This window comes from Artemia franciscana, chromosome 8 (genome assembly GCF_032884065.1).
Source record: "Artemia franciscana chromosome 8, ASM3288406v1, whole genome shotgun sequence".
In the NCBI taxonomy this organism is placed as follows: domain Eukaryota; kingdom Metazoa; phylum Arthropoda; class Branchiopoda; order Anostraca; family Artemiidae; genus Artemia; species Artemia franciscana.
This window is the reverse complement of record NC_088870.1, coordinates 40,917,539-40,944,575: the sequence shown is the minus strand read 5'-3', so window position 1 is coordinate 40,944,575 and position 27,037 is coordinate 40,917,539. Positions and strand designations below refer to the sequence as shown.

Sequence of the window (27,037 nt, the reverse complement as noted above, 5' to 3'; positions counted from 1 at the left end):
GGATTGGCAAACCAAGAGGATTATAATCAAAACTAAGGAATTTTTGAGGATTTCAGGCTAGCCCCCGATCTAAGTTAGGGAAAAATGGACAAAAGTTGCTCTTGGATTGGCAAACCAAGAGGATTGTAATCAAACTAAAGAAGTTTTGAGGATTCCAGGCTAGCTCCTGCTCTGAGTCAGCGAAACATAGACAAAAGTCGCTCTCGGATTGACAAACTATTGACAAACCAAGAGGATTGTACTCAAATCTATAGAAGTTTTGAGGATTCCAGGCTAGCTCCCGCTCTAAATTAGCGAAACATAGACAAAAGTTGCTCTTGGATTGACAAACCAAGAGGATTGTAATCAAACTAAAGAAGTTTTGAGGATTCCAGGCTAGCTCCCGCTCCAAATTAGCGAAACATAGACAAAAGTTGATCTTGGATTGACAAACTAAGAGGATTGTAATCAAACTAAAGAAGTTTTGATGATTCCAGGCTAGCTCCGGCTCTAAGTTAGCGAAACATAGACAAAAGTCGCTCTTGGATTGATAAACCAAGAGGGTTGTAATCAAATCTGAAGAAGTTTTGAGGATTCCAGGCTAGCTCCCGCTCTAAGTTAGCGAAACATAGACAAAAGTCGCTCTTGGATTGACAAACCAAGAGGATTGTAATCAAACTAAAGAAGTTTTGAGGATTCCAGGCTAGCTCCCGCTCTAAGTTAGCGAAACATAGACAAAAGTCGCTCTTGGATTGACAAACCAAGAGGATTATAATCAAAACTAAGGAACTTTTGAGGATTTCAGGCTAGCCGCCGATCTAAGTTAGTGAAAAATGGACAAAAGCCACTCTTGGACTGATAAACTATTGATAAACCAGAGGATTGTAATCAAATCTAAAGTGCTTTTTAGGATTCCAGGCTAGCCCCCGCTCTAAGTTAGCGAAACATAGACAAAATTTACTCTTGGATTGACAAACCAAGAGGATTGTAATCAGATCCAAGGAACTTTTGAGGATTTCAGGCTAGCCCCCGATCTAAGTTTGCAAAACATAGACAAAAGTCACTCTTGGATTGATAAATTATTGACAAACCAAGAGGATTGTAATCAAATCTAAAGAAGTTTTGAGGATTCCAAGCTAGCTCCCGCTCTAAGTTAGCGAAACATAGACAAAAGTCGCTCTTGGATTGACAAACCAAGAGGATTATAATCAAAACTAAGGAACTTTTGAGGATTTCAGGCTAGCCCCCGATCTAAGTTTGCGAAACATAGACAAAAGTCACTCTTGGATTGATAAATTATTGACAAACCAAGAGGATTGTAATCAAATCTAAAGAAGTTTTGAGGATTCCAAGCTAGCTCCCGCTCTAAGTTAGCGAAACATAGACAAAAGTCGCTCTTGGATTGACAAACCAAGAGGATTATAATCAAAACTAAGGAACTTTTGAGGATTTTAGGCTAGCCCCCGATCTAAGTTTGCGAAACATAGACAAAAGTCACTCTTGGATTGATAAATTATTGACAAACCAAGAGGATTGTAATCAAATCTAAAGAAGTTTTGAGGATTCCAAGCTAGCTCCCGCTCTAAGTTAGCGAAACATAGACAAAAGTCGCTCTTGGATTGACAAACCAAGAGGATTATAATCAAAACTAAGGAACTTTTGAGGATTTCAGGCTAGCCCCCGATCTAAGTTTGCGAAACATAAACAAAAGTCACTCTTGGATTGATAAATTATTGACAAACCAAGAGGATTGTAATCAAATCTAAAGAAGTTTTGAGGATTCCAAGCTAGCTCCCGCTCTAAGTTAGCGAAACATAGACAAAAGTCGCTCTTGGATTGACAAACCAAGAGGATTATAATCAAAACTAAGGAACTTTTGAGGATTTCAGGCTAGCCCCCGATCTAAGTTTGCGAAACATAGACAAAAGTCACTCTTGGATTGATAAATTATTGACAAACCAAGAGGATTGTAATCAAATCTAAAGAAGTTTTGAGGATTCCAAGCTAGCTCCCGCTCTAAGTCAGCGAAACAAAGACAAAAGTCGCTCTTGGATTGATAAAGTATTGATAAACCAAGAGGATTGTACTCAAATCTAAAGAACATTTGAGGATTCCAGGCTAGCCCCCGATCTAAGTTAGTGAAACATAGACAAAAGTCGCTCTTGGAATGACAAACCAAGAGGATTATAATCAAAACTAAGGAACTTTTGAGGATTTCAGGCTAGCCCCCGATCTAAGTTTGCGAAACATAGACAAAAGTCGCTCTTGGATTGACAAACCAAGAGGATTATAATCAAAACTAAAGAAGTTTTGAGGATTCCAAGCTAGCTCCCGCTCTAAGTCAGCGAAACAAAGACAAAAGTCGCTCTTGGATTGATAAAGTATTGATAAACCAAGAGGATTGTACTCAAATCTAAAGAACGTTTGAGGATTCCAGGCTAGCCCCCGATCTAAGTTAGTGAAACATAGACAAAAGTTGCTCTTGGAATGACACACCAAGAGGATTATAATCAAATCTAAAGAAGTTTTGAGGATTCCAAGCTAGCTCCCGCTCTTAGTTAGCGAAACATAGATAAAAGTTACTCTTGGATTGACAAACCAAGAGGATTGTAATCAAATCTAAGGAACTCTTGAGTCAAACCAAATTCCATATTTTTAAAGCAGTCGCTTAAAACCTCTGCAGCAGGGCTCCTGATGTTTTGAAACTGATGGTGTGATTTCCATCAAGATTCTTTGACTTCTAGGAGTTTTTTCCCCTTTTTCGAAAATTAGGTAAATTTTCTCAGGCTCGTAGCCTTTGATGGGTAATTCTACACTTATGAATCTTACATATTTGTGATTATCATAATAATTCAATTCTTTTGATCTATCTATTGGTATCAAAATCCCATTTTTTTTAGTCTTGATTACTATGGAATTGTAACAAATTCAGGGGCGCGCACGCCTCCCCCTCCTAACGTAGCGGTGGATTTGTTGTTGGGACCGCATGCTCTGGCTAGGGACGAAAGTTATTTTTTGGTAATTGGATTTTAATAGTTGAGTTTCTAATAAGTTTTTAATTATTAAGGCTGTTTCTTTTCGCAAACAAGTTTGAAACAAGGTTTCAGTTACTTTGTGCGGTATCTGTTTGATTTTACTAATGACGCACACCGCCACAAAATATTTAATTAAATTTAAGTGTATCAAGGGAATCTGTCCATATTATCACAAAAGCCAACTGGGAGGCGAAAATAAGCATTTAGTAATAACAAGGAGGGTAAATTTAAATTCCCAACTTCTTTCGGCTGTCAAAACGATATTTCAGGACTGTACTGTCACAACGGGGCTGAAAGGCAAAATATTTCCTTCTTTTTACTGTCAAAAATTTGTTTTCGAGTCTTGCTATGGCCCTGAGGTAAAGAAATTGATATCATTACTTTTTTGGCTGTCAGTTTCAGTTTTTTGGGTTTGCTTTTTTGCGAAGTGGGGCGATTTTTACAACATTGTTGTTTTTTAGGGAATTTGTATAATAGAAAGTAAAAATATGATAAGTTCAAAAATTGTTAATTTAAGTTTTGGATTTTGATGAGTAAATGGTAACCACTTTACTGCCTAATTTCATCTAATTAAAGCTCTGCATTATATGACATATCACCTCCTCTGTTCATCCTAAAACATTAAAATAAATGGCAAACTATTTAGAACTTTAGTAAAGGTTCGTATAAGTATACACTTAAAACTAAGTATATGAGTCAAAATACTCCTTCAAAGGTCAGAAAAATCATTTAAGAAGAATAGATTTGCAAAAAATTGTTTATAAAAGAAGGCAAATAATCACGTGTTTACTCTTTCTTTATCTAGCTGCTATAGATGGGTCTGTGAATTCTCAGTTCGAGTCAGTGGAAGGGCATCGATTTTTTTTAAACATTTACTAATAATATGTTGATGAAAAGTGGAAATTCACACAACTTGAGTTAACCGCAGAAACGGAATACAATACAATATTACTTCAAAATTTCTCACCTTCTCAATACCAACCGGTCACAAAATATAGTCATGTTTTTGTATAGAGGTTGCAGATATTTGTCCATAAAATTGTCCAAATTGCTATATATACCACTGAGAATTTTTATACTTATTTTGATACATGCCATCCAACCATATTTCTACGATTAGTTGTTTATAAAACAAAATTTTTACAGGACAATTCTCTTACTTAATGCTAAATCTGAGTCAAATTTCAAGTTTTTTGTGCTCGACAGACAAATCGAGATTTAAATTTTGAATTGAATATATGAAAATCCCAAGATTGAAAAAAAAAGAAGTCCACACCAGCTTGAAACCCTGAGAATTTAAATCACCAATATATACCTATCAAACAAACACATAATTATTGTTTTTAAGGAGTATTTCGACTCATATACTTAGTTTGAAGCACATATCTACATGCATCTTTATTAGAGTTCCTATTTTCTGACGATTTTGGTCTTTTCGAATAAAACATTCGAATGTTTTAGGATGAATTGACGACGAAAAACTAATAAAGAGTTTTATACTGGCAAGAATCTAGCCTGACAGGACTAGCCATTATAAACTTTTCGTTGTTACACCTCTAAAAGAACTATTATTTAATGTTTAATATATTTTTTACGAGTATACAAGTTGTATCCTTATCCTCATTTCCTATTCTTCATTACTATCATAGTTACTAAACGATGCCACGAAGTTAGGCGAGATGCTAAATGGTTTGACTTATACAAACTATCGCAAAGATTGCATGACCCCAAAAGATGGTTCAAGACGGTTTTTTTTTTCAATAAAAACCTTAACTCACTCGCTATAGCGGTCAGAGGTGCAAAGGCAAAAAATTATCCAGAAAATATAAAATATCATATTTTTTTATAAATGGTGAACAGCTTTCTATTTTTTTTATGGTGGGGTGGTTTTATAGCTTACTATTTTTATATCAATATTTTATACCATTCTAATTTCAGCAGATTTATTAGAATTTTAACCCTCACCATATTTTAGATTAAATTTACGACCATTTACACTACCTACCTACCACATTTAATTGTCAAGGTTCCCTTTAAACTGCGGGTATTTCTTTGTTTGCAAGTTTATCGAAGCAGCCTATTATGTGCCCCTCCCAAAAAAAAATCCTGGATCCACCCCTCTATTGAACCACTTCGCTCCTTACTTACAATTCGTTATCACGAACTGTTAGATTCATTCTCCTATAAATAAAAAAAAAACAAGTTTTTTAGCGGAAAGTTAGGAGCGACATTAAAACTTAAAACGAACAGAAATTACTTCGTATATGAAAGGGGCTGCTCCCTCCTCAACGCCCCGCTCTTTACGCTAAAGTTTGACACTTTCTCTCAACTCTACTTTTTAAAACAGTAACAGTAGCGTAAAGAGCGAGGTGAACCCTCATATGTGTTATAATTTCTGTTTGTTTTAAGTTTTAATGCTGCTCCTTACTTTCATATGAAAAAACTTTTTCATATCAATTTTTCATTGGCTTTTTAAATAATGCTAGACAATCCTGCGCCCCTTCATAGAAATTTTCTTCCCCCGTGACATATTACTCCATGAAAAGTTCCCCCAACATATCCCACTCTTCTCAACAACTTCCCCTCACCAACCAAAAAACCCTCTGAAAACGTCTCTACACATCTCAATAGCCATTACTATAGCCCCTCCCACGGGGACTGTGGGAAGTAAGTCGTCCTCAAAGACATAGCTATAAGGTTTTTCGACTATGCTAAATAAACTGGCTATCTCAGAATTTTGATCCGTTGACTTTGGGAAATGATTAGCGTAGGAGGGGGCCTAGGTGCCCTCCAATTTTTTTGTCACTTAAAAAGGGCCTTATAACTTTTCATGTCCGTTAGAATGAGTCCTCTTGCAGCATTTTAGGACCACTGGGTCGGTACGATCACCCCTGGAAAAAAAAAACACACACATCCGTGATCTGCCTTCTGGCAAAAAATATAAAATTCCACATTTTTGTAGATAGGAGCTTGAAACTTCTACAGTATGGTTCTCTGATACGTTGAATCTGATGGTGTGATTTTCGTTAAGATTCTATGACTTTTAGGGGGTGTTTTCTCCTATTTTCTAAAATAAGGCAGCTTTTCTCAGGCTCTTAACTTTTGATGGATAAGATTAAACTTGATTAAACTTATATATTTAAAATCAGCATTAAAATGCAATTCAAAGAAATGGGAGACAGTAACAACGGCCATCAAAGAGGTAAAATTAACCTTGACTGGGCTGCCCACTTAATTGGACAATCTGTCTTGGCTTTTTTCTACAATTGGCCATGACTTTGACTTTTCCCACAACTATTCCCTTTTTTAAAATTCAAAAAATGAATTCAAAGAAATGAAAGACAGTAACAACGGCCATCAAAGGGGTAAAATTAACCTTGACTGGGCTGCCCACTTAATTGGACAATCTGTCTTGGCTTTTTTCTACAATTGGCCATGACTTTGACTTTTCTCACAACTATTCCCTTTTTTTTTAAATTCAAAATTCATTTTTTTGCAATTCATTTTAGAGTTTTGGTTACTATTGAGCCGGGTCGCTCCTAACTACAATTCGTTGCCACGAACTGTTTGATTCTGTTTTCATTCATATTTGATGGTTTTAGCGTTCTCCTGTGGATGTTTTTTAAAGTATCTGAACCAAACTGCTGAACTGCTGAACCAAAATTCGTACAATAATTGTGTTGAATTAGGTTAAATCCAACTACCATCAGAATTTCAATTAGAGTCAAACATTTTAATTTTTAAACCAAAAACATGAATAAATTGAGAAACATTCACTATATTAACCAATAATAAAAATTTAGCAATAAATAAGAACAAAAATTAATTTTAAAAAGTTTCCAAAACGAATATTTTTAAATGATAGTTAAGAGCCGTATTAGACTTAATGCTATTCTGTAATATCATTTATTTCAATTTCTGGTCATTTTGGGTTTCATTTATTCTTTGATTGTAATTCCTGGTCGTTCTGAGTGTGAATTATTATAGAACTTTATTTCTGCTGGTCATAAATTCAATATTACTCTTTAATTTTCTTTATTACTTCTTCATTGAAATTTTTTTTATTAACTCCGGTAAAATTCCCAGAATTCCCCCCTCCCCTTACTAAAAAAGAAGCCCAGAATGTCCTGCGGATAAGCATTGGTTAAGAATAAAGAAAAGTGAAAATGGAAGGCATAAAACTATACTTAAAAAGAATGAAAACTTAAAAATAAAACTAAATACCAAACAAAGGACATATTGAATATAATAAATAAAAACTGAGAGATTTCATTAAGCTAAAACTTTTGATAGTTTGACCTAATGAATTTATATTCAGTATTTGATAATTTGACCTAATGAAATTACATTCAGTTATTATTTTGCATATCCCAGGTTGCAGACTCTCTTGATATGCCTCTGAATGGTCTTTTCTAGAAACTTACGAAACGAGGAATACTTATCAGTCAATAAAAATGCTTTGTTGCTTTTTATTTTTTATTTTATTTTGTTTATTATTTTCATTGATTATTTTCATTTTTATTAATTTTTATTTTTTACTATTTATGATTGTTTTCTTATTATTTTGTTTGTTTTTATTATTCCCTGAATAACATTTAAATGCCATCTAATTGGAAACCTTTTGCACAATTTCCAGCAATATATTTTTAGAAATGCGTCTGGTTCCCAACATTTGATCTAGTTATGTCTTGGCCTTAATTCTATCCGGTGAATTAAACTAGTGCAAAGAAATGGAAGGAATTTGGGGCCAAGTATCTGATGTTGCTGCAGCACTTAGCCGAGATGCAAGTGGCCGCATGTCTGGCCCCTTTCACACGGTCAGTATTGTATAGTCTATTACACAAGAGCCCCGTACATGTTTTTCATAGAAAACAAATAAGGTTTTCTTGCCAGATACCATTAAAACATACAGGAAAGTTATGATTGATGATTTGGTTTAGTATATGTTTGATTTTATATTTGCATTTCGTTTTTTAATTATTATCTGGCTGTTTATTACAATCGTTGCATAGTCGATTTTTGAAATTTGTAGGCAAATCAAATTTTTTTTTAGTTTTGGAAATTTTTCTCCACTTCTCATAAAAGAGGATTATACTCAAGGCCGTATTCAGAGGGGTAAGGAGGTTTGATCCTCCTCCCCGACCGAAATGTTTGTCTGCTTGTAAAAACGTAACAAAAATCGCAAAAAATTATGTATTTTTTGAGGTTTTTTGTGTGTAAGCCCCCCATTCCCCCCCAAAAAAAAACCTTCTGCAAAACACCCCCTCCCAGAAAAAAATTCTCAATACGGCCCTGATTATATTATAGTTATCGTATTTACTATAGTTATAATATTAATTTACTTCATTAAAATTCTAAAAAATTGAAAAGAATGTTTGGATACCCCCCCCATCTAGAAAAATAGGGTCCCTTTATCTCCCTCAAAATTCGCCATTGCTGACTTTACGTGCATTTTTTTGTGTAATTTTTTTATTGAACAATTTTCAAATATAAGTTTCATCAGGTTTAGTCTTACCCATCAAAAGTTACAAGCCTGAGAAAATTTGTCTTATTTTAGAAAACAGGGAGAAACATCCCCTCAAAGTCATAGAATATTAACGAAAATCACACCATCAGATTCAGCATATTAGAGAACCCTACGGTAGAAGTTTCAAGCTTCTATCAACAAAAATGAGGAATTTTGTATTTTTTGCCACAAGACAAATCACGGAAGCGTGTTTATTTGTTGTTTTTTTTTTGTTTTTTTTCCCAGGGGTGATCGTATTGACCCAGTTGTCCTAGAATGTCACTAGAGGGCTAACTCTGACGGAAATTGAAAGTTCTAGTGCCCTTTTTAAGTGACCAAGAAAAATGGAGGGCACCTAGTCCCTCTCCCACGCACATTTGTTATCAAACAGTTCATGAAGGAGCGAACCGGATCAATAGTAACCGAAACTCCCCAGAGTCACCGGATCAAAATTTTGAGATAGCCATTCTTTTCAACTTAGTCAAAAACCTAATAAATATGTCTTTGGTAATGACTTATCCCCCTAGTCCCCGGGGGAGGGGCTGCAAGTTACAAACTTTGACCATTGTTTACATATAGCTATTGTTAATGATGAAGTGTACAGGCGTTTTCAGGGACCTCTTCGCGTTGGGGTGGGGGTGGGTTGCGAGAGGAGGTTACGTGGGAGGATCTTTCCATGGGGGAATTTTTCATGAGGGAAGAGAATTTCCATGAAGTGGGCGCAGGATTCTCCAGCATTATTAAAAAATAAATAATGAGAAAATAAATATTATTTTTTCAACTGGAAGTAATGAGCAGCATTAAAACTTAAAACGAACATAAAATATTACGTATATAAGGGGGTTTCGTCTCCTCCACAATACCTTGCTCTTTACGCTAAAGCATTTTAGTAATTTCAACTATTTATACTAAGACCTTTGTGATTCAGGGGTCATTCTTAACGATTTGGGACAAAATTCAAGCTTTAGCGTAAAGAACGAGGTATTGACGTGGAGGTGAACCCCCTCATGCTACGTAATAAAAATGCACAAATTTAGAAATTCGTTACGTAAACCAAATCGTAAGGTGCGTATGTTTATTATTTACAATAAACGTTCGTAAAAAATTAAAAAATCTAGTTGCATTTTTAAGCAACCGAAAATTGGAGGGCAACTAGGCCTCCTCGCTCACCCCCTTTTTTTATCAAAACCGTCCGATCAAAACTATGAGAAAGCCATTTAGCCAAACTAAAAATAATATGTAAATTTCGTTTTAATTATGAATGTGCGGTGAGCCAAAATCAAAACATGTATTAATTAAAACATGTTCAAAAATTAAATAAAAAAAACAGGTTTTTTAAACTGCAAGTCAGGAGCGACATTAAAACTTAAAACGAACAGAAATTATTCCGTGTATAAAAGCGGTTGACCCCTCCTCAACGCCTCGCTCTTTACGCTAAAGTTTTTTATTGTTTTAAGAAGTAGAGTTGAGAGAAAGAGTCAAACTTTAGCGTAAAGAGTGAGGCGTTGATGAGGGGTCAATTATATACGGAGTAATTTCTCTTCGTTTTAAGTTTTAATGTCGCTCCTTACTTGCAGTTTAAAAAACTTGTTTTTTTATTTGATATCCCCTCAAGCTCGAGTTCAGCTTAATGTATATAGTAGCCAGATTGTATTCTGCCTTTTGCCGTTTTAAGCTATTGTGACCATCCATTCTTTTTCTGTCAGATTTACGCCTTTTTTAATGCTAGGACGTTTGAGCATTCTATTTTCGTTACTGCAAATAGCTTTATATCTACCTAGTTAGTATACGAACCGAAAGATTGTTCGAATATTTAGTGCTACTGATATATCGACATCTTATAATAAGTTGGATGCCAAGACAAAAGAAGAGGCTTGCTTGCGGCTAGGTCCTTTTCATCCTCTCGTGCAATTAATTTCATTTGTATTGTTGTTTTTTATATTTGATATTGTAATAAGTGAGTTTTTTTTGTATGTTTTCTATGTTTGTACGTTTATTGTTGTTACTTCACTTTATTATTATTTAGTGTGTCTTACTTTAAAGTGTTACTTCACTTTAAAAATAACAAGAATTTGATTTGAAACTATCATCAGTACAAGTGTATTATTTACTCTGACAGGAAGGATGGGGTGCATAGACAGGGTTGGGCTCTTGAGGAAAAATTAAACAAATATTGCTTTATGAAATCCAAGGATGTCAAATTCGTTGCACATTGTGACATATGCCAATGAAGCGGCACTCCATAAATGTGTACTGTAGTGACTCAAACTCCAGCCAAGAGTTATTGACAAAGATAATTTCAATGGGGTAATTGTCATATTTTCTAGTTTTTCTCCACTGTCGGCACCATAGAATTCCATTTTTGACGACATATGGAACTTTCCTCTACCACTATCAAGAAAAATTTACAGGAGCTCGTAGATATGAGTATTGGCTTTCGAATGACCTACTAAGCACATCTCAAACATGTGCTTTGAGATGTGTAAACAATTTGTCTCGATAGTTGTATAGCCGAGTTCCTTGTGTCACTATAAATGGTGTTGTATAGTGCCATGTCGACAGTGGAGAGAAAAATATGACAATTACCAATAGCTTTACAGTGCTGGTGAAAAATAAGTACTCATCAGTACTAAATTTTATTATTGTTGTTTTTCAAGATAAAAGGGGAAAAGAATACAGCACTAGACTTTACAGTCCCCATCAACGGTGTTCATCTCTTTTTCACAGCCTTTGAGCCAGTAAGTGAAATGAGGGAGGGGCGGTTAGGGGTCCAGCCATCCTGTACTTTTGCACACCCTTCCTGTATACCTTCCCCGCATTTCTTAAATTTCCACTAAGAGCTGATTCTACTCTGGTTGAGCTTACAGAGTCACAGCACTGACCCGCGTTCCAAACTAAATAGCCAGCAACACTGGGGCTTTTTCAAGATAGAAGGGGGCAGTAAACCTTTTGTTGGGATTTCAACAGTTTACTTTTATTTTGACTTAACATATTATTTGAATAGTTTCAGGCTCTTTTTCAAAATTTTCAAAGCTTGTTTTGAATTTTCATTATAATTTTATAATGTTTGACTTACCTTAACTAGCTGTCAATAGTCTTTTGTCGGTTAAATTTTTTTTATCTTAATACTTATACCGTTGACATATTAGGTGTGAATATAGAAAATAAAATACTCAAAAACCAACTCTTCAAGTAATATTGACTTAACCAGTATTTTTTTCAGCAAATCGAAAAATTGCCAGACAAGATCCTTTTGAGAATATTTTCATACCTGCAGCATCGTGAAATATGTAATTTGGCAAAAATTTGTAAGAAATGGAGGATGATTGCCTACGATACAAGACTATGGCAAGTGGTTTCCTTACGGCCAGAATGGTCAGGTTTGCACGTGAACAGTCTAGAATCACTTTTAGCCCTGATAAGGTACGTTTTTAATCCAACGCTTATACCTCAAATGACAAAGGTCATTGTGTTTCAATTTTAAGGTGAATAAAGTGAGAAAGAACGAATTTTCTTGGCTCTCATAGGTAAATTATGCAGTGTTCTTAGTATACTTAGTCTACCATGTAAAATCGTAATGGCGTTCTAGAAAATTCCAGATTCCTCTAATATGATGTTGATGGGTATTAGTTTATGGTCTTGCAGGTTTGGTTCAATTCTCTGCAGTCCTATTGTTTTAATATTTTAACTTAAGACGACTATTTTGCAATTTTTTGATAGATGAGATTCAGATGTATCCATTTACTAAACTATATTTCGGAATTTTGCCTTAATTTAAAAAAAGTAACCCAAAATTAGGTTTTTCAAAGAATATTAAAGAAAAAAATTACTACCTCAAACGAGAAGAAATATAGTTATGTAATGAATCGAACTTAAAACGAACAGAAATTGCTAATGGTAAATATGTGAGACCTAAAAACAACAGAAACTGAAATGAAAAATAAATGTAATTTAAAATAAACCGTAATTGTCAAAAAAAATGGGGGGGAGGAGTATAGCTACTAACCCCATAAGCCATTTAAAGACTAGAGTGTCTCTTTAAATTTTCTGAAAATGGTTTGTGTTTCAAAGAGCGTATTTTTCAGCAACAAAAAGGAAAATCACCCTGATATTGGTGTTTACAAAAATAGCTACCGCAGATAAGAGTTTGCTTATTGCTCCTCTTTCTCAAATCGCTTAAGGGGCCAGTTTCATTTGCACTTAATGATAAATGAATTTAAGATCTCCCTTAACTGCTGGGTCACTTGTGTCTTTTTTCAATAAATCCGGATCTTCCTTTAGTTACTAGTTCATCAATAACATGCTCTATCACATTTACTAGTCATGGTTATTCTTTCCATTACCTCATCCCATCTCCCCCAATGGCTGTGAGAAACTCTCCCACTAGGCTTTGGGATTTGTATATTGTAACTATCATTGGCAAATCCTCCCAAAATCAAATTTACACTCAACTGTTTTCTTCTTTCATGAAAATGAAATTGAAAATAAGAAGATTTTCATACTTTCTTCCTTGTCAAAAGACTCACAGCTATTAGACTCTCCAGAAAAATTGCCCAGTTTATTTTTACATCTGCATGATCTGATCTAAGACGAAATGCTAATCTTCCCTTTTTCCTATTCAATCCTTGGTAGACATGCCTTTTAAGCTTTCTTGCTACTTTTCGCGTAAGATCCAATTTCCAAATCTATTTCTACTATCCTCAAAATCATGTTTTCTCACTGATTATATCAATTCATCGATTTCAAATAAAATCCAATTCACAATCAATGTTTTCTTCTTTAATGAAAAGATGTACTGTTGTACGGTCTTTGCGGAGTGTACTTTTCACAATATATAAGACGATGCCCCAGACTTTCTTCCTTGTCACGAAACTCACAGTTATTTTACTTTCCATAAAAATTTGTACCATATATGTTTATATCTGCATGAACTGATCTAAGACAAAATGCTAATCTTCCCTCTTTTCTGCTTAATCCTTGGTACATATGTTTTTAAACTTTCTTGCTACTTTTCGTGTAAAAAAAAAGCGATTTCCAGGTTGATTTCTAAGGTAAAAAAAAGGTAAAGGATACGGCATTAGACTTTACAGTCCGTACCAGCGGTGATGATCTCCGTTTTCTTGGCCCTTCAGCCAGGAAGTGCAATTGGGGGTTGGGGGCCAACCATCCTGTGCTTTCGCACACCCTTCCTGTTTATCTTCCCCAGATTTTTCCAGGTACCCATTTAGACCTGGGTTCTACTATCCTCAAAATCATACTTTCTCACTGATTGCATCAGTTCATCTATTTGCATTTCAGATCTAGCAGTTCAACCGATAAAAAATATATTTATCATTTCAAATGCCTTTTCAGCGGCTGTGTCAGCACTCTCATTCCCTCAATCCCGAACATGGGCCAGGATCCACTGAAGGCATATGCTACCTGAGCAATAAATCACAGACTCATATTCTATCTTAGACCTATAACACTTGTAATAGAATTGCACCGTAAATCTGGGTATTTGCTCCCAGATAACAGTTGTAAGTATCTTCATAAGATTTAACCTTTTCAAGCAAGCAACCTTGGTCGTTTCAATATGTGTTCTCCCATTCAAATTTATTCTTTATATTCACACCCAGGTAATTTATTTTATTTAAAAACCCAATCTGCTGGCCGTAAAATCTAATTATAGGGGTTCACATTAGTTTTTATCAAATTATTAACATGGTTTTTGTTTTGTGTCCAGAAAAATTGAGGTCGACATCAGTCACCTGGTTTTCAATTTGCACAAATATTTCTGATATAGCTTTAATTCCCTCTTCCAATGTGCTTGACATAACCCACTGAATATCATCGTCAGTAAAAATTCTTGCATTTGAAGCCTCATCTTCAATATGGGTGTTGAAATCTCCTAAGCTATAAAAATCGAGTCCTGAAGCTGATCCTTGAGGTACTCCCCTTCTTCTTCTTGCTAGAACTTTTGATGTTTTTTTTCCTATTCTCATTGTCACAAATTGGCCTTCAAGGTAATTATTGCGTATCAGCAACATCCTTCCTATTATTGCAGCTTCAATTATACCTGACAATGTTTTCTAAGGCACATCGTTATTAAACACACCCATTAAGTCAAAGAAAATTACAGTCATTGTAAGTCCATTCTGGAGAGCATATAAAGCATTTTGTTTAAATCACAGCAGATTTTTATCGTACCTTTATTTTTCTTAAACTCCCTTTTCTTGGAAAGCTTTTATAAGTGGGGGATTAAAAAGCCCCCTTTTTAAGGCAAGCTCTTTTTTCTATTTGATAATTCAGTCTCTTCTCAACTAGTCCTTTCTTAACAAGTGAAACAGCGCCATCTATAGCAATCTTTACTAATGAACTTTAAAGTGTGTTAAAACTTGTATTATTACAGAATGGGCTTAGCCATGTGAGAAACAAAAATCATGGTGAACGGATAATTTCTCTGGTGCTGATTTTCTTACACATGAATTTTCACACGGAAAGTAATGAGGATGACGTAGTCTGTTATGGTTCGGACTTAATTGATAGCGCTGATATTTACAAAGCAAAGAATAATCTTTGGAGAACAGCTTTTCCGAATGTGTCGACGCCTAAGCGGGTCGGAACTAATGCAAAACTAAATTATCTGAAAGAAATTTTTGACCTTTTCTGCAAATGTGATGCAAAGAGTGCTGAAATCTCCAATTCCGTAATTAATTGCCCAACCGACCTAACCTGTGTTCCAGCATCCAGCTGTGGTAAACTCTCGCCTTTCAACTAAAATGAAAGCGTGCAAGCAACTATTATATATTGTCTCGGCTCAGTTGGCTGCTTAGAATCATCTCTTTCTTAAGCTTCCATCAGCTATAGCTGTGAATGATGTTCTCTCTCATGATATTACTGTTATAGTAGAAAATTTTCCTGCTGAAGTGAACAATCCAGAAAGACGCAAGAAGACGCTTGACAGTCTTCTCGGCCATGAGTCAGTCACTATTTTCCTGGCTAGCCATGACAGATTTGTAGTCAAGCTATGCCTTATCAAACATGTTGGAAAATACAACTGCTGAAGTCTCCACTCTTAAGCACCTTGGCGTTGTTGCCAATATCAACGCTGACTTCAATGTGTTGCTGTTTAAAGAGTGCCCAGGTGTTAAGGAGGTTGTGAGGTATGAAAGCTCTCACATTGTAGAATTCAGTTTTGTCGATGCTCGCTCGCTCGAGCTACTAATAAAAGATGGCGCAAAAGTCGCGTACAAAATTATTCGTATTCACAGGTTCTTAAGACTCCCTATATGTTGGAATAAGTGTCGTTCTCCTGACAATTTAATGGCCCATTATCCCGAGGCTGTTAAAGACTTCACCTACCTGGGCTCCGTAATTTCTTCAAATGGCTCACTTCTCCCCGAGCTGCAGGCAAGATTATCTAAAGCGTCTTCTGTCATGGGTAGACTGAATCGTCACCTCTGGCGAAAACCAAATATCAGTCGCACAACGAAACTGCGGATCTTCAACGCTCTAGTCGGTTCTGTGATGCTTTACGGAGCTGAGACATGGCAAGCATCAGCTGCAACCCTCAAGAAAATAGACGTATTTCATGCAAAGAGCCTGAGGAGGATTGAGGGCCTACGATGGTCTGACTTCGTCAGCAATGAAAAGCTTCTGCAGCTCACAAAGCAGTCTTGGTTTTCGACCCAAGCAGCCGAGCGAACCTTACGATGGTTCGGGCATCTGCTTCGAATGCCACCACATCTACCCGCAAAGATGATCTATGACTTCGACCCTATCAAAGTTGGTTGGAAGTGACCTCGAGGCCGACCGAAGAAACGTTGGTCCGACAGCCTGTCCGAGCTCTTGGCGATGGCAATCATCAGACAGGGCGAAGACCAAATACTCGCCATGGACCGAAGTGGGTGGAGGAGGCAGACGTCACTCTCTACGCCGAGCAGTGCCCGGCAGGAGACTTAAGTCAAGTAAGTCAAGGATAATTTTTCGAGAGGTAACCGTCTAGGGAGAGAATTATCTGGGGGGGGGGGGGTAGTCAGAAAAGTGTTAACGCACAAACAACTAAAAAAAAACATTGAAAGTCGAATTCAAAAGTATTTTCTTTGGTTAGGGGAGCGGGGAATTATTTGGACACTATAAATACATAAACAACTTAGAGATTTGAAAGTCAAATTTGAAACCGCGTTTTTTTCTCTGGGTTTTTAGGCAATAATCATTTTAAGATTTTTGATTACGTTCGAAAAATAAACAGTAGGATTATTGGGGACATTATAAATATAAACATGTAAAATGAATAGTAAATTCAAAGGAAAACCTACAAGAGTTTTCGCCTAACCCGAATTTTGATGACAAGGACCACTAAGAAATGTTTATTTGGTTACAATGTAGAGTAATTAAATGTTAGAAACTAATTAAAAGTTATTAGTAATTAAAAGTTAGAAACTAACCTAGCTAACCTAATCTGAATATGTGAAGGTTTTATTTATCCATCGACTTGTCCAGGAATGGCTTGCGGATAACCATATTGCGTGGCACTCTTCCGTCCACAATTTCAGGTAACAGAGCTTCTAAATAAAATTTATTAAGCTTTAGAAACGTTTTGTATTGCCAGAAATTTTGTTGTGGTTGATTTTTTAAGCGTGGATGTCTCCTTTGCCGAAGTACACAAGGAAAAATCCCAGGTCGAGGTCACAGCACTCCAGCTGCATCTGAACTTGATAAAAATAATTTTGGTTTCTCTTTAAATGCTTTTTAACGCTTTTTTTATTGTCCAGAAAAACACCTTTATTTCTCTTAAGACATCCTGCCATTGAAATGTCTTTAGCCTTGAGGGGATATTTTACTTCGCAGCAAGAAACCCCTCAGTCTTATGACTAAAAAGTACAGCAGGAGTAGTTTTGTGGTTTGTTTTTTGCTTAAAACCAGCCACAGTCAAAGGCTCGTGTACATGCCCGTGTTCCAAAGCTCTGGTTTAGTGATCAGGGGCATACAGTAGCTGTTTTACTAGTAGGGCTACTGCCCCTATGCGTTTGAAAATTAATTCTGATACCGAACCTGTAAGACAATTTTTTCTAGCTTCCTGCTAGATATTGTCCAGGCAATTCCTTTGTAATTGGGTCCTTTCTTCAAGGCAAAGAATATCGATGTTTGAAAGCTGAAACTGCTGCAACAGATCGGCCCTTGCGATAGCAAGGTCAGAAGGACTCAGGCCGGGAGCACTTCCGTTTGGCCCGTAGTTTTGATCAGGTTTCGCCTGAATAGATTGGTTGAATGGGGAACGTCAAAAAAGACGTTTTTTAGCAGTGCATTTTTTATTGCTCAAGAACATCTTCATTCGTTGCGATGCAATTCTCTCCATCCACTTACTCAGGGTGAACCCAACACCACAACGGAAAGCCTCAGATGCTGCAAGGTGCTTTTTTTGTAATATTTATACCAGCTGTATTGACTCGTCAATTGTATCTTGCAGCCTTAATGACCATAAGATTTTTTCCTCCTATAAGTCTAGCTACAATACTCATAAAGTATTTGGCTGAGTTAGTGGTAGTGTTGTCTATCAACAGCCAAGCCCTTCTTGTAAGTGTGTCAAACGCACTATCAATATGACTCAGAGACATGTTACTAGAATTTCTTCAGCTGATAATTCCAGGAGAGCTTCAGCATTTCTGTAGTGCTTTGGATAATATCCGGGGTCACCATGAAAAAAATGAATCGGTATGGCTTTCAGCATCTTTATTAACTCGCCAGTTGTCTTTCCCTCTTTTGTGACTGAAGTAATTGTATTTTTCGTAAGGTCACACATGTTTTTTATGGATACGCATGATTAGTGCATTCTATCTTTTCTACGAGCCTGCTGTAGTTAACCTTTGTTAAAATCTCTGAAAAAGGGTTTGAATTTCCGTCGGAGACGAATTTTGTGTGCATTAAAGAATGCATTTTTGGCGTAATTTGAAAAGCATCAACAATTATATGAGATTCCATTTATCTGCTTGGCCCATTCCAATTCTTTAGGCATCTGTGCTCAGTTATAGAGATAACTTTCTGTTTTTGAAACTTCATACGGACACTGTAAAACTGGTTCGTTATCCCTACGTGTAACGGTTTTTCGTGTGGAGTCCTATGAAAATTCCACAACCCGACAATGCGTTGTGTCGGTTGCCATACCTCCAATTGCACCAACTGCCATCAACGATTACGCAAGTTTCTACAATCCCATCGGATCCAATTTTTCCCCCGCTCTTTTTACCATTTCTTACTTACCTTTCCGTTTTCAATAAGATAGTTGTACATTGTCTCTTCGAGAGAAATGCCAATTTCGTTTTCATATTCTGTAAAGATTTTTGCCGAGGGGTGTTCAAACCAAAAGCAGAACAGAATTCTTGGACGTGTGAGTGCCTCATCCCAGCGTTAACTGCACCAAGGATATATTCTTTGTTTACATTCTTTTTACCCGTCTCTATTTTAGCCTTCTTTAGATTCTATTTTTCTAACGCTGATATTGTTCTTATCGTTTGGCGCCGATAACTGGTTCTATGGGAGGGGGGAAGGAGGCTCTGGCCACTTCTCTTACTTGTGCTGAACTTGTCTCATTGTTTCTACGTTTCCTACTCGTATTTCTTTTTCACAGGTTTTTCGGTGTGAATAGTAACTTCTTCACTACATGGCTCGCATTTGAATAAAGTGTCCTCTAAGCCTGCTCTATATTCTCTGTCGAACATCATATTTGAAACATGATTTATGTCCTTGCACCTGTAAAAAGAAACAAGCTGGAAATTTTTTGACAGTTGAAAAATACATGTGTAAAAGGGTGGCTGGCGCTTACCCCAATGGAAAATACCACCGGACGAAAAATCCCCCCCCCCCAAAAAAAAAGAAACACTCCCCGTCACGCGGCTGGTTGGTGTCCAATCACTTTCGGCTTATGTATAAAAAAAACTAGAACTCATAGTTTTTGACCTAATATGCAATTTCCGAAGTTTCTGAGTTCATGAGTTGGAGGCGTGGATGAGTTGGGGGAGTCTCCCTTCCTTCACAGAATAAATTCTGCTCATTCTAGGGTTCAGTGTTACTCTTTACTTTCATAATAATTACGTAGGCCAGAAATATTCCCAATAATCATAACGCAGTAAACATTAATTTCACATTTTTGATGCATTTTTAAGGCTTCTTTTGTACCCCCCTCCCCCAAAACAAAGCTTCTGGCTACGGCCGTGGGTATTATATATGACTTTCTATTTCAACCCTCCCCTTGTCTCTTCCTTAGATATAATTCTGTACATATCTGACGGCTGAGAGCTGGGATGTTTTGGTATTGAAATGTACCCTTTTAGGTATCTCCCTCCCTCCCTAGCAGCAAAACAATCAAAGGATCCCATTCTAAAAGTTTAACTGCATTTTTAATTTTTTTAGTTTATCCAGTCCTTACAGACAATATTTGTTATGGGGAAATTTTTCGCAAGGAAGTTTTATTCAAGGGGGATTATCCGGGGGAATTCCCAGTGGGGAGAAAAACTTTGGAATAATTTCTATTCAGCAGGGATCAAACTGTCTGGCAAGATTTTTTTTGTGGAAATTGTGGGAAATGTCCACAAAGATGCTGCAAGGTGACACCTCCCTTCTTATTGTAAAAAAAAAACAAGTTGTTTTAACTGAAAGTAAGGAGCGACATTAAAACTTAAAACGAACAGAAATTACTCCGTATATGAAAGGGACTGTTCCCTCCTCAAAGCCCCGCTCTTTGCGCTAAAGTTTGACTTTTTCTCTCAAATCTACTTTTTAAAACAGTGAAAAACTTTAGCGTAAAGAGCGGGGCGTTGAGGAGGGAACAGCCTCTTTCATATACGGAATAATTTCTGTTCGTTTTAAGTTTTATTGTCGCTCCTTACTTTCAGTTAAAAAAACTTGTTTTTTATTTAATTTCTGAACGTTTTGAAATTAATGCGTGTTTTGATTTTGGCTCTCCGCACATGAATACTTAGAACGAAATTTGCTTTTTTTTTGCTAAATGGCTTTTTCTTAGTTTTGATCTCACAATTTTGAGAAAAAGGAGTGGGGGAGGAGGCTTAGTTGCCCTTCAATCTTTTTGGTTACTTAAAAAGGTAACTAGAACTTTTAATTTCTTATGAACGTTTATATTAATAAAAAACATACGTAACTTCCGAATCAACTTTTGTAACGAACTTCTATATTCGTATATTTTTATTATGTATTTGAGGGGTTTGCTTCCTCTTTAATTCCTTGCTTTTTACACTCAAGCTTAAATTTTGTCACAATTCTCTAAGAATGACCCCTGAATCACAAAGGCCGTAGAAGAAATAGTTGAAATTACTAAAAATACTTTAGCGTAAAGAGCAGGTATTTAGGAGGAGATGAACCCCTTATATGCATAATAGCTTCCTTTCGATTTTTTAATGCTGCTTCTGACTTTCAGTTGAAAAAGCTTTCTCATATTGATCTTTTTATTGTTTTTGGTTTTAAAAAATATTAGAAAATCCTGCGCCCCTTTCATGGAAATTCTTTCCTCCCATGACAGATTCCTCCATGGAAAGATCCTCCTATGTAATCCATTCCCCTAAACCCTCCTCCCTATCCAAGAAAAAATTCCCCTGGAAACGTCTGTACACTTCCCAATAACCATTACTATATGTAAACACTGGTCAAAGTTTGTAACTTTTAGCCCCTCCCATGGGGACTCTGGGGAAGTAAGTCATCCCAAAGACAAACTTATTAGCTTTATGACTATGCCAAACAAAATGGCTATCTCAGAATTTTGACCCGTTAACTTTGGGAAAAAATGAGCGTGGGAGTGGGTCTAGGTGCCCTCCAATATTTTTGGTCATTTAAAAAGGGCACTATAACTTTTAATTTCCGTTAGAATGAGCCCTCTTGCAACATTCTAGGACCACTGGGTCGATACCATCACCCCTGGGGAAAAGAAAAAAAACAACAAAAATATTGGAGAAAAAATAAGTGTTTATTTTAATAATTTACTTAACTGAAGTGATTTACTTCATAATGCAGTGGTCTATTATTAAGGAGGAGTGGTATATATTGTGTAGGGAGGAGGCTAAGTACCAAAATTAGTAGGTTTCAATTGCCTAATTTTCTAAGCCTCACTTAGCGTTCAGATAAAAACTAAAGGATTCTTTGGGACTTGCGTAATTTTTCTTAGTTCCCATATATATATTTTCAGTCTACGTCTTTATCATTAGTGCCGAGGTGGTGGGGAGGGGAGTAGTAGTGCCCTGGTAAGGACCAAGTTAATTCAGATTACGTTTAATGAAATCGTGTACAGTAAGATATAATTTGGTGTAAATAAAATTGTGTTTAATGAAGATAAAGCGGGGATTAGCGGAACGCTAGAAATACACAAAAAAAACTAAAATAAATTGTCATTGAAAATCAAATTTGAAAGTGTGTTTTCTTGTTGATTTTTAAAACAATCGTTTCAAAAAATTTAATTATACTTGAAGAACATACGGGGGAGGGGGTAACTAGCCGAAAAGCATACATAAATAAAGGACTGAAATAAAAGAGAATTCTGGTAATTTTGAATACAAATCTGACATAGGTGTTAGTTTAAACTAAATAGGAAAATTTGAATGCAAAAGACAGCTAAGCAACGTATATTTATACGCAATACATATTACTAACATATGAGAGCCAGCGTATCCCCCTCCTGGATAACTCCCACCCATATTCCCCGAAAAATTCCAGATATTCATTAGGAGGAAAATTGAAAGTTATTTATTGCTGATACCAACCCATCACCCAAAAATGTCCTGGCAAGGCTCATGATGCCCTGCCTTGCCTTTTCTCTCTCTGTACCGGGAGAAACATGAATACAATATTTACACACGTTCCTGTAATTATACCTTTGGAGATTTCACCCACCCCCCTACAGCCAACATGGCAAGGGCCGTAAGTTAGGCAACTCTTTCATTGTTTGCATACTTTCCAAAAAGACGAAGGGCATTCGAGTGAACCTTTCAGAGAGTGGTGAGTGGAGTTTTGAATTAAATCAAAACACGTTATGTGTATACGGGTTGTCAAAAGAGTGTAACTCAAGAAATTCTTAGAATATTAATTTGGAACTTCCAGGATATGATAAGGGAGATGAACAATTGATTGAAAATTTGACTAAATAATCAAATCTTGTCCAAAATTTTACTTACAATCCAATATTTTCAATTTTCAAAAAGAAACTAAAAAAGCGAAAAGTTATCAAGCAATTTACTAATGAACCTTCTAATGGACATCCGGAATTATCCAGGGGAATATGGGCGGGGATTATCAAGGGGGATTTTCCGCAATGTTGAAAACACCGGGGGGAATACGCTTAGACCCATTACTCGCATATGTCTAATTCATTGATTTTCACCCTTGGAGACTTTTCTAATGTATCGAGTGTATAAACACTCCACATTGAGAGCATGTAAATAATGTTGATATACATTTCTTTGAAGACTGACATGCAGTTTTATTTATTCGTCGATTTGTTTACAAATTGGCTCTTATATTGCCCTATGAAATGGTCCTATTTCGTTCCTAGATTAGGTAATAAAAATCTCTCATAAGAACTTTCCTCTTACCCCTATATGAAACTTAAACAGAGAGCTCAAACACAAGAAGTCATCCAGCACTAAACGAATAATTATCTTTTTCATTTGCCACTTCGAGCCCTACCTCCATGGATATGTTCCTAGACCTTGTATCCAGAAGACGGGGAACGGATACAGGAGGGAAGAGGGCTCAAGAGACAAAATAACACTTCTTGTGTGAGGACCAGAAATGTATCCTGGGAAGGTATTGCCAAGACGCTATGTCCACCTTTTTTTGCAAGAGAGGGGCTTAGAAGACTTCGTGCCCATCAAAATTCTGACAAGTCAATGTTTTGCGTTTAGTTTAGTTTCTTGTTTAATTGGCTTTACTTTTTTGAAAATGTAAGTACTGTTATTCCAGCAGAATTTAAAGCCATACGTGGGATTTTTTTTTTTCCTAGGAACAGATTTATAGACCTTCAAAGCCCCATAAAAATGTATTGATCAAAGAACGACTTTGCTTGCGTCTCACTTGAGCAGAACATCTATTTCATTAGCTTTCATTTTTGTAACACAAAGATTTTTACAGGTCATCAAAGTGCAGTCCCCTCTGGAAGGAGAAGTGGGTTGAGGAAAGGTCAGATCATCTCGATGGGCTTGACCATTCTTCAAGTCGAGCCCTCTCTTGTTCCTTTTTCTGCCCATATTTGGCACTTCAGCTATCTTAGAATTTAACTAAGTAACAACTTAGTGGTTCAACTAATAACGGATAGAAATGATTTCGATTATAGTATCCACTCCAGTTCAATAAATCGAATATAATTTCTACTCGTGGATCGTAATTCCAAATTTGATAGGGTTATTCAAAATGCATAATACCACAAGAACTTGTCTTTCATACTAAGCAAAAATTTAAAAATGTAAAAGAAAACGTATATACGACGCCTAACTATGACCTAACTTCAACCTAATTGCTTCTATAGGACACTGAAATTTAGTTACTTTTTCATGGCTAGTCTGTCAATCAAGGTGGGTGACAGAACAGAAATTCCCAAAGTGGCAAAATCAGTCAAATGATAATTCCTTTGAACTAATTTTCATTATTTTTTGAGCAGGTAGACTAAAATATTTTTAGGGACTGATCTTTCTTGTAGGCCTACTTAAATTAATCAATTCCAGTCCAATTAATAGAATAAAGCAGAATTTAAAAAAAGCAGAATTCATACTTCCTAATGATGAAAGTCTCATCAAAAATGAATAAATCTATATCAGGCCCAAATTGAAACAAGGTTTTCCTAAGATATCTGGGAAATTCAGCATCGGATTTTAATCTATCTAAGTTCTACAAGTTATATCAAGGACACCAACATAATTCAAAATAGTTCGACCACACAAACTAAAAACGTTTGTAATGGATGAGATGGGGAAAGTCTTTAAGGAACTACTATGTTCGTTTAGCCATTTCTCTGATTATATCCCTGATATAACTTTATACTGAGTCACTAATTATATCCTTGATATAATTTTTGTCCTTTTCACGATATCCTCGTCGCCATTTTTACTATATTCGTTTAACAAGCATTTATTTACAGAACTTTACAAGGCAGATACAGGTAATCAACTGAACTAACATGAATGGCGCATAGGTGTTATTCGCAATCAGCGTATGACTCATATAACAGGGAAGAGAGGAATTTCAGAATAGAAACTTGCACATAGAAACAAATGATCAAAACACTGCAGGTACCACATCGCCTTAAAGCATTAGAGTTATTATTAAAATGTAAATAGTAAAATAAGCATTAAAAAACAGTACACTGGAAGCACTTGATATCATTTTATTTAAAGACATCAATAGTTTTCTCTTTGAATACTCTTTAAACTATTTATTTTAGTGTAAGGTTTGGGCCATCTCTGCGCTACATAGAACTACCAATAGAGCTAATCACGCATACAGTCCTTCACGAACTTGCCTCGAAGTGTCCGAATTTAACTCATATGCTTCTTGACTTTTCAACGGCCATGCAACTCCATGATTTCAACGAACTTCAGGTAATTTTTGCTACATTTGTTGGGTCAGTTTTGGTGTTTGGGTTTGGTGTTTGGTTTGTGATGTTTCGTAATTATCATCAATGCTCAATTACTGTTAATTCTGTTCCTTTAAACACTCAGAAAACGAATTTACCAAATGCTAACTTCAAATTGAACAGTTTATTTAGCTTTCAGCAAAGCGTGAACGACAGTCAAATTTTTAGGGAGACTTGAGGGGAGTGGCAAAACCACATAAATATATATAGTAATTTCTCAGCATTTAAAGCATAACTTCATCACTTTATTTAAAAAAAAAACTTTTAATTATAACATGCAAGGAAAAGTCAAAATTGTGGATCAAACTTTAAAGAATTTTTTCTCAATATTGGCGATATGCGGAATTCAATTTAGCCTTACTAGTCGAATTTTTATCAATGGTTCTTCTTTTCAAAACAATACCTTTCAAATATAAAGGGAATAAATAGGCTACATTAAATTTTCAACTTAAAAAATCTATTTAGTTTTCAAGAGACTCTTGGTTTATTTTAATCCATTAACTTTTCACTTAGCTTTACTATTCTAATAGGATATTAACTTCCTGAAGTATTGTTTTATTTATAAATTCATTCTGTTCAAAAGTATATAAAATCAGTTGTTCAATAGACCTCTCAGTTTATGCAATCTAATTACTTTCCTGTAAATGCAAATGACTTTTTTGGAGGATTTAAGAGGTTAAGCAAAAATATTTAACATTTTTAAGAGGTTAATATCCTATTTTAGTAGGATATTAACTTCCTGCACTATTGTTTTATTTATAAATTCATTTTGTTCAAACGTGTATAAAATCAATTGTTATATAGACCTTTCAGTTTATGCAATCTAATTACTTTCCTGTAAACGCAAATGACTTTTTTGGTTGATTTAAGAGGTTAAGCAAAAATATTTAAGATTTTTAAGAGGTTAATATCCTATTCTAATAGGATATTAACTTCCTGCACTATTGTTTCATTTATAAATTCATTTTGTTCAAATGTGTATAAAATCAATTGTTATATAGACCTTTCAGGTTATGCAATCTACTTTCCTGTTTACTTTCCTGTAAACGCAAATGACTTTTTTGGAGGATTTAAGAGGTTAAGCAAAAATATTTAAGATTTTTAAGAGGTTAATATCCTATTCTAATAGGATATTAACTTCCTGCACTATTGTTTCATTTATAAATTCATTCTGTTCAAACGTGTATAAAATCAATTGTTATATAGACCTTTCAGTTTATGCAATCTAATTACTTTCCTGTAAACGCAAATGACTTTTTTGGAGGATTTAAGAGGTTAAGCAAAAATATTTAAGATTTTTAAGAGGTTAATATCCTATTCTCATAGGATATTAACTTCCTGCACTATTGTTTCATTTATAAATTCATTTTGTTCAAACGTGTATAAAATCAATTGTTATATAGACCTTTCAGTTTATGCAATCTACTTTCCTGTTTACTTTCCTGTAAACGCAAATGACTTTTTTGGAGGATTTAAGAGGTTAAGCAAAAATATTTAAGATTTTTAAGAGGTTAATATCCTATTCTAATAGGATATTAACTTCCTGCACTATTGTTTCATTTATAAATTCATTCTGTTCAAAAGTATATAAAATCAATTGTTATATAGACCTTTCAGTTTATGCAATCTAATTACTTTCCTGTAAACGCAAATGACTTTTTTGGAGGATTTAAGAGCTTAAGCAAAAATATTTAAGATTTTTAATAGGTGAATATCCTATTCTAATAGGATATTAACTTCCTGCACTATTGTTTCATTTATAAATTCATTCTGTTCAAAAGTATATAAAATCAGTTGTTAAATAGACCTTTCAGTTTATGCAATCTAATTACTTTCCTGTAAACGCAAATGACTTTTTTGGAGGATTTAAGAGGTTAAGCAAAAGTATTTAAGAGTTTTAAGAGGTTA

The 27,037-nt window shown here is 35.5% G+C and overlaps 1 protein-coding gene across 1 annotated transcript in view; it reads left to right on the top strand.

The window, feature by feature from the left end:
• Positions 1 to 7,676: 7,676 nt before the first annotated feature.
• The window catches only part of LOC136030432 (F-box/LRR-repeat protein 2-like), a 39,709-nt gene continuing 20,348 nt past the window's right edge, over positions 7,677 to 27,037 (top strand). The window contains exons 1-3 of the mRNA XM_065709414.1: positions 7,677 to 7,831; positions 11,744 to 11,943; positions 24,938 to 25,094. Of these exons, the coding sequence (XP_065565486.1) occupies positions 7,745 to 7,831; positions 11,744 to 11,943; positions 24,938 to 25,094 (444 nt within the window). The 5' untranslated portion in view covers positions 7,677 to 7,744. The remainder of the gene's footprint in view (positions 7,832 to 11,743; positions 11,944 to 24,937; positions 25,095 to 27,037) is intronic.